General features: G+C 37.7%; 1 protein-coding gene across 3 annotated transcripts in view; it reads left to right on the top strand.

Annotated features, from left to right (window-relative positions):
* The window catches only part of BCLAF3 (BCLAF1 and THRAP3 family member 3), a 34,452-nt gene that overhangs the window by 15,100 nt on the left and 6,857 nt on the right, over nt 1–12,495 (top strand). Inside the window, exons 8-12 of one of the 3 annotated variants that reach the window (XR_009961814.1) lie at nt 611–729; nt 2,424–2,538; nt 6,357–6,490; nt 8,574–8,669; nt 11,983–12,001. Coding sequence is in view for 2 of the 3 variants with exons in the window: in XM_062603806.1 (XP_062459790.1) it covers nt 611–729; nt 2,424–2,538; nt 8,574–8,669; nt 11,983–12,138 (486 nt within the window). In the remaining variant the exon portion in view is untranslated. Of the gene's footprint in view, nt 1–610; nt 730–2,423; nt 2,539–6,356; nt 6,491–8,573; nt 8,670–11,982; nt 12,139–12,495 lie in introns of those variants that run through there. The other 2 variants (XM_062603806.1, XM_062603807.1) reach the window with 2 other exon arrangements.

Here is a 12,495-nt window from a genome sequence, read left to right as displayed (position 1 = left end):
ATGTGTATTAAGGTACTAAATAGGTGACTGACATGTGGCTTTTACTTTACCTCTGAGGTAACGAAAAGCCTTAATGTTTCTTGTACCCTAATGTTAGGATGGCCCGACGACCACGTAATTCCTCAGAATGCTATTTTATTCCATGCTTTCATCCGGGGATATAAGATTTTCTGTCTTCCCCTTCCAAGCTATGCTTACTGTGGATAGTTACTTTTATTTTGTTGTTGTTCTTCTGTAGTACAGGTATGTGGCAGTTAAACTTAACGAAGTATAATAAGAATAGTAGAACTTTTTAAGATTTACTGGAATTCATGTCAATATTTTTCCCTTGGCAACTCCATGCAGAATTCCAGAGCTCTGTTCACTATTGTTTGGAAAGTTGTAAAAAAGCAGATGGTGCAAGAAAGGATAATTGTTTAGGGCTACTTTTTGTTACTGTTTTGGACTTTGGATCTTTGGGCTGATGTGAACCCATCCTGTGTAACAGTTGAACTATATTAATGAGGTTATATGCAGGATGCAGCCCCTGAAGGACATCACGTCAGAGAAGAGTCAATTCAGTGTTCAGTTACTACTAGCTAACTTGATTTTAACCCTTCCTCTTAACTAGAACATTTTAAGAGTGTTAGAAGATCCAAATGATCTACGGCATGATATAGAAAGGAGAAGAAAAGAGAGGCTGAAGAATGAAGATGAGAGAGTGTTTCATTTAGATGGTGTAACTCCAAGGTAATTGGCAAATGAGTCATCTGGGGCAAGCCTCTAGTTCTTTTACATTCATTTTTTGACCCTGCCAAAGTTACAGTCATATTTGTTGTGATTCTTTTCCATAGTTTGTCCTTGTTAAGTTTTAACTTTGACTGAAAGTCAGCTGACATACATTGCAAACCACTCTGTAATGGAGTGTTACCTTGAAAGAGGTTAAGTTGCAGAGGGGAAAAAAATGGAAAGCAAGCTCAAACTGTAGCACTGAGTAGAAAGAGGGGAAGAAATAAATTTAAAAATGCTTATTTTTTTTTTACATTCCTTGATGTACCATATAACACCATTCTTTTGTTATTCTGTAGTTTCATAAAAGCATTCGAGGATGAATACGTTGTTGAGTTGCTTTGGTTGTTTTGTAATGTCATGTGGAGTATCAACAAAGAATTGGTTTTTTTTTCTGATTCTTGGAGAATTCTGTGAAGGAAAGCTAGATTTCTGGAGTGGCTTTAGTGCTTTGAATTCCTCCAGCAGTTTTGTTAAAGGGGTTTGCCGCAGAAGTGTTTGCTAACCTCAGTCATCCTGTTTGACTTTTGATGCTGTGAGATTGGTTGATTAGAGAGATGACATGACTTGCGTTAGAAGAAATGTTGATTTAAAGAATTGCCAGAGTGTAACAAAATATGTTTACACTGTAGTCATGATTTGCAGATTACTCTTAATGTGCTACTGTTGTTCATTTTAAATGCAGTCTATAATGGCAGATAGTGGCAGTGCACACATTTGGGAAAGCTGACTTGTGAAGCTGCAGAAGAAACAGTTCTTGTACTTGAGATTCTTTTAAACAAACAAAAAAAAAAGTAGAAGTTATTAAGTGTGCCTGGGGGAGCATATTGGACTTTTGCATATAGCTTTTTGTGTACCTGGGGTTATGGCTTTAGTGTATGTTTGGCCTGATTATTTGGAAAGGGTTGGTTGGTTTGTTGTTGTTTTTGCAATCCCCCAGTTACTGTCTTGCTTACCTTTTGCGTGTGCCAGTCAAAGTGAGGAGTGCACGTTTCTCTAGCAAGTGTGGCTGTCCTGGAGCTCAGTGTGAGGAGGGCTTATACTGTCAAAGTAATGTGGGCTGAGGGTGGTAATGGTATGAACAATGAGTACAATTTTCCTGAGATAGGGGTTTTTAGTAGTTCCTGTATGAGATACTGGCAATACCTATGAGCTAGTCCAGTGTGCCTCTTTTTACTTCAGAAATTTATTTTACAGCTATGGAAACTGTTTATATCTCGTGAGCTCTGATTTTTGACAGCTGGTGGTTACTTTTCACGGTATATGGTGGTGGTTTTTTTTTAGAGGTTTACAGGCACTTCTGTAGTAGCTGTGTGCCGAGTTAAAGAATAAAAAACAAGCAAAAGGCCAAAGCCAAGAACACCCTGTTTGCTGAGGATGAAACTGGAGCATGTAGCTGTTTATCTGAGCTTCTGTTGCATTTGGGATTTCAGGAAAAGGAAAGTTCTGTGCAACTTTAAAGATAACAGTATAAAAACTGTAAAGATAACAGTGTATAACTATGTAAGCAATACAGCGCTGCTGACATGCAAGAAGCATTTCAACCAGCAGGGGGCAGCAATGACCAGCCATGCAGGCCTGTTTAAAGTGCGGGAGTTCGGTACACTACGGCTTTTGATGTTGTTTTCTTTCTCTCTCTCTCATATACACATCAGGAACCACGAAAGCTGCAGTCTTTCAAAATTACACAACTCTCAACTTGATGGCTTCCAAAAGCCTGTGAGGTTCATTAAGCCACCTTTCAGAAAATTTATTGGGAAACCTCACCTGGTAAGCCTAAATGTAGAATTCATAGCTTCTGCATTGTTGTTCTTGCATTGATAACGCTTTTTTCTTTTTTTTTCTTTCTGCATTGTCTGTGCTGATGTAAATCTAACCATGTGTATTGTCTTGCCCTTTTAAATTTCAAGTGAGGCTTTATTATTTTCAGACATTGCTAAACAATAAAACTATCATAATTTCAAAGTCCTAATGCAAGAGTGCTTCCTCAGATATTTGTTGAAGCTTAGATTAAGACAAGTGAGCTAAACCCACTTTTATGACCAAATGCTGATACAACATAAGCAATTCTTCTGCTTTTGCACACCTATGCAGTACTCAATAACAACTTTCCTACTGTTTTTTATAACCTAGCAGTGAGTTGGCCAGGAGCTTGTTTCAGAAAGCTAATTTAGACTGGTATGTTGGGTGAAATCAAAACAATTTTTCAGCTAGCCTAAAAATAAGGTGATAACTTTAGATTTCTTATTGAACAGCAGGAACAGGTCAAACTAAACTTTTGAACTAAATTTTATATTCAAAATTACTTACTGAAATTAAGGGGCTTTATGAAGTAAAATTTCATATTGCTTGTAGCTTTGTAAAGAAATTTGTACCTAATACTGTATTTCTTCCACTTAGTGATGTAATTCCTAAACTAGAAAATAGAAGGCCTTGTTACTTGAGTAGATTACATGAGGTAATGTTGAGCAGTTTGAGAAAAAGAATACTCTTCTGCATTCTAGTTGTCGGAGGTTGGAAGGGAAGCTCTGAATCTTGTGTAGGTGGCATTGTCACTAGAACAGTGTTTCTCCTCATTATGATAAGTGTTCTGGAAAGCTCTTCAAAAACAAATAAAAATGAGTAACAGCACAGAAAAAAGTTGAAATGTCTGAAATAATGTTCCTAATTCACTCCATTGTGTAACATTCTGTCCTTATCTGTGGTGATATTGTGTCTATCAAAACTAGTTTAGGCACTTATTCTGAGACTATCTTTCCGTAATGTACTTCAACCGTCTTGCCAATTTCAGTATTATACTACGTCCAGGAGAAATAAATTCGTTTCTTGGAAAACTCCTTTTAAGTAAATGTAGTCATCTTTCCAAGAGCTTGTGCTTTTTTAACCTGGGGAACTGGGGAGATGAGAGAGCTTTATTAATGTGTGCAGTATAATTCTAAAACTTTTTTTTTTCCTTGTTTTCCTCCTGGTGAATGTAAAATAAGGAACAGACTAACATAAATTGTAATTGTTTATAGTTTGTAATTCTCTATAGACAAAGTTCTGACAATCACTGAAAAGTAGCTGCCATGCAGATAAAATGGTGCATCTTCTGATGTAAAGGTAAAAATTTAATGGTAAAAATTACTTAAGATTAAGAGTGAAGTCCCCAAAACCAAGCAGTAGTTGCTTATTAAGTAACTGTATTAGGTCTGGCTGAGATGGAGTTAATTTTCCCCATAGCAGCCCTTGTAGAGCTCAGCTTTGTATTGGTGGTGGTAACACACCAGTGTTTTATCTGCTGCTGGGCAGCACTCCACAGCATCATTGCTGTCTCTCCAGCATTCCCTCTCATCAGTAGGCTGAGCAAGATCTTGAGACACAGCCAGGACAGCTAACCCCAGCTGACCAAAGAGATATTATATACTATATGACATGTTCTCGGCAATAATAGCTGAGGTAAAGGAGGAAGGGCAGGGGGACGACATTCACTGTTAAGACATTTGTCTTCTGGAGTAACTGCTATGTGTGTTGAAGCCATGCTTCCTAGGAAGTAGCTGGACATTGCCTGCTGATGGGGAAGTAAAGAATAAATCTTTGTTTTCCTTTGCTTCTGTGTGCAGCCTTTGCTTTTGCTTTATTAAGTTGCCTTTGTCTTGACCAATGAGGTTTGGTTTTTTTTAAATCTTTCTTCTTACCTCCCTCCCCCATCCTGCTGAGGAGGAGAGTGATAGAGCAGCTTGGTGGCCATGTGGCATCCAGCCAGGGTCAACCCAGCACAGTAATGTGGTAATTGCAAATAAAATGGGGGTTAGTTTGAAATAGAAATTGAGTTATTGTTAGATTCCGGAAGATTGCATTTTAATATCTAAGAGTGAACTGCAAACATGCAGTGTTTTGAAAGTCCTGCACTGCATTGAGAAGTAATATGTTCAGAACAACAGTAGCTATGAAAGCATGGGTTTTACAAATGCAAAGCATTGTAAGACTCATTCCTAAAGAAAGAGTGAGTCTTCATGAAGTCAGCCATGCAGAAGCTGGTTTGCAGATAAGTGGGAAGATACAGTGCTTTAGTTGCAATCCACATTTGTCAGTACAAATAACATTAATCAGTGCTTCCCAACTGGCTCAGAGGGCTTACAGCCTTTTTTTCAAATGTGTCCACAATACATTAACTTGCTCTTCTTAATTGCACCTACTCTTCTATTTTTTTTTTCTATTTCTGGTCTTGCCTTTTGATTATTCTGCTTCCTCTGTTAGTTTTTCTGTTTATCTAGAATGTCTAATGCTCAATATGTAAAGTAATGCAAAAGGGGTAATCTTTACCTAGTCAGAGCAGATCACTAATAACTAACTAGTATCAGAGGCAGTAGAAATAATTCAGCTGAGTAAGCTAACTCCAGTAGTGTTGCACTTGCTGTGGCCTGTAGATCTGTTGTGTGGGAATACATGGTCCTCAAAATGGCTTTTCTTGAAGGAGTTCTTCAGGACTGGATACAATTGGAGAAAAGCTTAACCTGGTGGGGAATAGCTCAAGCTTGATCTCCATATATGTAAGCTGCTAGCACTGCTTTAGTATTTGTTGTGGGAGTTGAGTGGAGTAACATCCAAGCAGCCAACTGTAGTTTCAGCCACATGTATCATTTTCTGTGTTGAGTAGGCTTTCAAATAAATTCAGAGCTGTGGGACTGTATCCACTACTATTTTGTTTGGAAATGTAATATTAGTAGAGTTGAAAGCAGCCTTAGGAGGGGAAAAAAAAAAAAAAGATTTTTTGTAAAGGGCTGCTTTCTGCAAGAGGACAAATACTTGGAATTTACATTCAAATTCTTGTATCAGAATAGTACAGTTCAGGTGTGATCACGGCTGAGCAACTTGAAAACTGTAAGGACCATGACTAAAAGACAGTGTTTGGAGAACAGTGCAGTGGATTTAAGATAAGGTTTGATGGCTTACCAGAATATCGATGCTGGGTCAACCACATCTTTTTCCATAGGAAACATCCTAAAATATATATGTTATTTGAGCACAGCAATACATGGAAAAACTGGGGAAGAGTTTGAAATGTAAGCAAGAACTAAGAATACTTGTTGAGTAAGAAAGTCAGTTTCGTGGTTTTGCTCAGTGTTAAAGATTCTTGGGTAGATACTGGTTCAGTTGGTTCCACGATCCAAGCAGAGCTTGTGGGAAGCTGTTTTATTCTGCAGGCGGCTAGCAATAGTACATTGTATTGACAAAATTGTAAAGATGTGGGAAAACACATGAAAAAGTATGCAGTAGACATCTTTTAACACTTTTAGATGTGAAACTCCATAAACACTTTTAAAAGCAAACCCTGCAAAATCCAAAACAAAACCTCTGATCGTCAACACTCCTTTCAGGTTTATTTGCTCTTGTTTACGGGTAAATATTGAGTGAAAAGTATGCCAGAGAGCCAGGTTTCAGATGAGAAGCATAACAGTGCCAAGGCTCAGAAAATATGGCAATAATAATAATAATAATAATAGTATCTGACAGGAAATCCACTGCAGCACCTTAATTTGTAGCGCAGGATTTAAAAAGAGAAGTAATTTGTTGGGTAAATACTTGCAGATTTTTGTCTCTGTTAGTGAAATTTCTTCGTGGCTTTTATTACTGCTTGAGGAGCTGTGTGTATCAGCATTGGTAAAAGATGGATGCTCAAACTCAAAGTCAGATTAATAGATCATATCTGATGCAAGGATGTTGCCTAATGTGCAAGCAGGTAATATACTGGTCATATTAAAATGTCCTTACAGTGAACTATCAAAATGTGGTATTAACGCAACTTTTTTCTCTTGTTAACAGGTTATTGATTATTAGGGTTAAAATTAAACGCAGAAATGGTGTTGACTTGGTTTGCCTGTTTCTTGGTATGCCACAATTAACCAATATGAAGTTTTTAGTACAAGCTATGAGCACCTTTTACAACATGCCAGTGAAGGGGAGTGATTCTGGTGTTAGTATTCAATAATTAGGGTTTCAGCTTAAACTTGAGAACTTGAGGTGCAAATGCCTATCCAGCCTTGATTGAAAGAAATGTCCATCTAGCCTTGCACCCTATTGACAGAAAGGATAGCTAAAGAGTAGAGACCTAGGATAAATATCTCCTATTCCCCATATGTTTATTTTACTTAAAGCTTCAGGTTAAGGAAATTCCTGAAAAGTAGATTGCTGTATCTTGGCATCAAGTATTTATAATGTTTTTGTTTCCATGAATATATTTGAATCTTGAGGAAGGTGGGGATGGGGAGGGGTGTATCCACTGTTAGTTAAGATGAGCTTTGTTTTAATTCCCAAAAGTTTATTTTTTCCTATAACAGGAAATTTTGTTTATTTTTTTTTCATCTTGCTGGATTCTCAGCTTTAAGGAGGAGTGTACTTCAACAGGGAGCTTCCTGATTTAATTATGTGTTATATGGAGAAAATTAATTTGATTTTATGGAGTATCTTTATACTGTTAGGAACTCCCAGCTCCCTGCTTATTCTAACATGCTTTTGCCTCTGTGTATATTTGATACTTTTTTTTCTTGGAAAAGCCATTTTCACTGCTTTGATCTGGCTTTATAAAGGCTTTCTTCCTCTCTTTTTTTTTCTCCGCTGAATGCCCTCTTGCCAAGGCATTTTAAGAAGCTAAATAGCTGACCTGTAGGCAATAATATATTTAAAAAAAAAAAAGGGCAAATTAACTTAAATCCCATTAACTTGGGTTCTGACACTTCTGTTACATTTATAGCTCCCCCCCCTCCAGTTAGTAAGAGTAGCAAATCCTAAAGTGTTTTGTGCCACTGAATAAAAAAAAAAAGAGTTCAGCAGCATTGGAACACTTCTGTGATTATTCAGGAATGGGCCAGAAACAATAAAAAATAATTTTATGGCTGAGAGTTTGGTAGCAAGGCCATTCTGTCTGCATTAGATAATTTAATGTCTATATTTCAGTATTTATTGCTTGTGTAAATATTTATAATCATATATGATGATGGAGGATGGTATTTCAGCTGTGTGCATCCTCCAGAGGTAGCTGTCATGGGAAAAGCTGGAAAAGGGCCAAAATATGCAGGTTGGACAGTGGCTGGAGGAGTGCTCTATTTTAGGCAGCCATGACTGTCTGCAGCTGTTCAGCGTGTTGACACACAACAGTTTCCTCCTCTGTACAACTTGCTTTTGAAATTGTGTGTGTTTCTGTGGCATGCAAGTAATCTTCATATGCTCTCCTGTAATACAGAGTTAAAAGTAGAATCTTCTAAGGACCAATATAATGTGTTACACATTCATTATCTGGTTGCTGCAGTGGTGTGTATAGTATAACAGTGCATGTGTCTGCTCTAAATATGCTAACCGATGGTGACTAGGTGTTAACCAGGGATGTCCAGAGTACTGATCTTGTTGCCCTTATTCCTGACTATTACAACAGCCTTTCTGCCTCGCTTGCTGCGTGCAAATTGAGGCATCTGTTCGGGAGGGAGACACACAGGGGAAGAGAACCTTAACTGAGTTGTTACCTTCTTAGATCTCTCCAAGAGGATGATATTGCAGTAGGATGGTCTGTCCTGTCTTTGGCTTCTGTAGGCTCTGCCACTGCTTCAGCCAGCCTGGACTCCAGGCTCTTGTTAATCTGGTTCCTTCAAAGGAAGGAAGAAAGCCTTCTAACAAGGCTCTTGTTATTCTGGTTCCTTCAAAGGATGTCATTGTGTCAAATGCTACAAGGTTGAAAGAGATACAGTATTTGTTATTGTAACCTGTAAATTTTGTGTGTTTTCTTGAATAATTTAGTTAACATTAAGCTAATAACTCTGTTTTCCTATTAGAATTCTTACTATTCTTCAAAACCAACTGATACTTACCCTCACAGACGCATTAGAGGACACCTTGAAAACACAGGACCCTTCAGAAGGCACTTTAAGGTACAGATCAGCTTTTATCAGATGTAGGTTATGTAAATGGTGATTTGATCCTGTTGAGTTCGGTAGCAGGAGACACATTTTTGAAGGTATTAAATGCCATGAAAAATAGTGGTTGACTTAGCTTTTAGTAGGTAAGAGGGCTGGCAGTGGATTGAGCAGGGTTGTCCAGTATTGTATCCATGCAGTTGAAATAAATAAGTTTACTGCAGAGCTGAGAATGAGAACGGCAGAAATTGGACAATGGCTACAAAGCCCATGTATCCAAAAGACTAAGCTGGTCAGCTCTCCGGTTTTTACCTGATGTGTGTTCATAAGCTTGAACTGTTTCCCTAGACCAGGTTATATTGCTTTCTAAACTGTACTACTTTTATTAACCCTTTCATATAGGGATTTTTGAGGTGCTAATCTTTTGGGTATACCCTGTGTACTGCTATCTTGTGCATTTAAAAAAATTCAAAACTGTGAAGCTTTGACCTCAGGGCCTCAAGGTGGTAAGGAGTGGCCAATTGTTCTTCTTCCTGGGGTAGTGCAGTGGCTTTCTAATGCCTTTTGGTTGTAAAATGTATCATAGATTCAACAGAAAAAACAAAAACCACTCTTCTGCTGACAGTGGCATGCTATGAATGGATCCAGTTAGAGCGATTTGTATTAGAAAAGTCCTAGTCGAATCTAGAACAGCTCGCACTCATTTTGTACCATAAAATTACCTCTACTTATTTAACAGGTGTGTTCTGAAGAGTAAAATAATACAAAGAATAGGTAGTCATCTTTCCTATTTTGTAGATAGTGAAGTTAAGTAAAGCTTCGATGGCTAAGTTAAGGCATTTTGGATGAAGCTTTGAAAAAGGGAGCAGTGTAGGTGTGGGTGTTTTGCTGTAACTTTCTGGTTTTTGTTTCTCCCCCCCCCCTCAGACTAAACCTAAGAACTGTTGGATAAAAGGCTTTCAGGTACTCCTATTTAAATATGCTTTGCCAGTCAGTCTTAGTCAGATCACTAAGCTACCACTATCAGAAAATGCTAACTTTATTCTGCTAAAAAAAAAAAAAAAAAGTCTTTTTCCAAGCTGAAGTTACCAGTTTAAAGTGTCAGCCTGATAGAGCTGTTTTAACTATAGGGACATCATATAGCCTTTCAGTCATTATCCCCTCTGTATTGTCTGCCTATGGGGGATCTTTAGCACTGGCTGCCATATCGTTTGAGGCAGTATTGGTAGTTGATGTAATACAAAGGAAATGGAAGGCTGCCTTCATTTATATCAGCCTACAGTTTTCATGTAGATTATGCAACCATACAAGTGTCTGCTTAAATTGTTATACGTATATATGTATGCATACTGCCTGAATATTGCGGTATGCAATAATCTGTCCCATGGTGTTTTAATATTTGTGGGGAAAATAGCATGTGCACTCACATTGCAGTTTGCATATGTGTGTAGCACAATTATCATTACTATGGAAACAGCAGTGCTGATTTGATTTCATCAAGTTTTTTTTTGTTTGTTTTTTTTTTAATGTTCAATTTCCTCCTGAGTAACAGGGGTTTTCCTTCCCATGCTGTTGCTGAACCCTACTTAGTAAGGTGATTTTACTATCTTCTACATTCAGGAGACTTTCTTTGCTGATTATTTAAAACAAACATACAAAAAAAGCAAGAACCCATCGAGCTCTTCCCCCACCCCTCCCAGTGCCATTCCCTGCATCCTCTTTTCCCTCTCAGCCCCCTCACCCCAAGAAAAACACCAAACCATACCATATTTCTGCATGGTATGTAAAATAGGAGCATTTTAACTTAAGAAGTAAAACAGGGGGTTTACTAATCACAGAATGGCTTAGGTTTGAAGGGACCTCAAAGATCATCTAGTTCCAACCCTCCTGGCTGTTGGCAGGGATACCTTCCACTAGGCCAGGTTGCTTGAAAGCCTCATCTGGCCTTTAACACTTCAAGAAACCAAAACACAAACCAAACAAAAAAGGACCTATATTGTCTTTCAGTAGGTTAACTTTGTTATCTTTATGTTAAAGCTGCTTGTTCACTCTCCCCTCAGCTAGTGTGTTACCAGTGCTGTTTGAGTCACAAATGTAAAATACAGCACCATGTGGGCTGCTGGGAAGAAAATTAACTCCATCCCAGTCAGACCCAGTGCAAGGACATCTATTTGCTCATATAGACTTATTTCAGAACTTGAGGCCATTGTTTCATAGGTATTGTCATTTGCATTATTTATAAAATAGTCTTCATGTAAAACTAGATGTGGCTTTAGCAGACTTTTTCTGACTTTCAGACCAGAAGTTAATGATGTTTTCCACACACTTTAGATTACTTCATTTTTCTTTAAGTGATATGTGTCTACATGTCAAATTAGTGTCAACTTTCTCTGTAGCTGGTTCTGTTGTACATTAATAATACTGCCATTCTCCTCCTTCCCCACTTAGGGAACATGTAGATACTGGAGTTGAAACTTTTAAACTGTGTATAATCTCATCCTTTAGAAGATGAATGTATACATGAATGCTTTATGTCAGGACCACACTGGAAAACAGCAGTACTGGAAAGCTATGATAAATTATGATAAACAGAGTAACAGCAGGGGGGGTTGGAACTAGATGATCTTTAAGGTTGCTTCCAACCCAAGCCATTCTGTGATTCTCTAATTCTTACTCTAAAGATTTTTGCTGCCTATTTTGTTGGATGTCTGAGTACTTAGGAATGAAAACTTCAACTGCTTTGGTGTTGATCTTACTGTGTATTTATAATGCTGTTCTGTGGCTTCTGCTCCTGGTCCCGCACTGGGTTTGTTACAGTATTCCAGTCTGGAGCTAACTAAAGCATAGAGCAATGAACCTATGTTCACATTGTAAGATCTTAAAGCTATAGGAAAAGTATATAAACTTGACTGCTGTTTAGTATGACTGTTTTTAGACTCAACATGCAGGCCTGACATCATTGAATTTGTTAGCAGTAGTGATGTGTTGTCTTAATCTTTTTTGTCAATGCAGCTTTACTTTCATTAAAGTTTAAAAAAAGTGTTAAAATGTTCTACAATACATTTAGTTTGTTTTTTTTTTAATGAGGAATATAATTTCAGATGTTTTAAACAGTAAGTACATTACAGCAGTTCTTTGAGACACATGGTAGCTAGTGGTCTGAGGAATATGAAATGAAAATAAAGGAAGAGGCTCTGTACTTGCAAATACGTACTTCCATTGTTCAGTACTGTAAGTTTTGCGTGTGTATAACTGTAAATACAAACTATTGAGTTTTGGTGCCCTCATTTTTCATGTTTTTCTTTCCTCCCTTCCCCCACCCTTACAGAGCAACTTTGCAGATGGCCGTTTGCAATCCCATTATAAATCAGGCTTAGTACAGAAGGGTTTATATATTCAGGCTAAGTACCAGCGGTTACGTTCTGTTGGTGTAAGGGGATTTACCACTAATAAATTCAGAGATGGATTTTTGAGGAAAGAAAAGGTAAGTTGGCTTAATTTATTTTTCACTAAGCCAATTATAAAATGCGAATATTCATAATATCCATTCCAATATTTAAATCCCCATGGAATAACTTGGATGGGATTTTCTGGAATATTGGCTCTTGTACTTTGCAGGCTAACTTGATTCTGCCTTCCTGTCTCCTCCATGTTTATTCCATGGAAATCTGCTGAAACTGGTAACTGCAAATCAGAGATGGCCTCTGAGATTCTGCACTTGCCTCTGTTTCTGTATTCTGTACTTGAGCTCAGTTGATCTCTCTTCCTATTGATAGGAAGAGAAAGTAGCCCTCTATGTAAAAATATTATGTCTTCTTAGGCTACAGTTTTAAATCAATGT

The sequence above is a fragment of the Pezoporus occidentalis genome, unplaced genomic scaffold (genome assembly GCF_034315485.1).
Source record: "Pezoporus occidentalis ecotype Australia unplaced genomic scaffold, CSIRO_AGI_Poc_V1 ctg81, whole genome shotgun sequence".
Classification (NCBI taxonomy): Eukaryota; Metazoa; Chordata; class Aves; order Psittaciformes; family Psittacidae; genus Pezoporus; species Pezoporus occidentalis.
The sequence above is the reverse complement of the archived record's forward strand: the minus strand, read 5'-3'. Positions and strand labels throughout refer to the sequence as shown.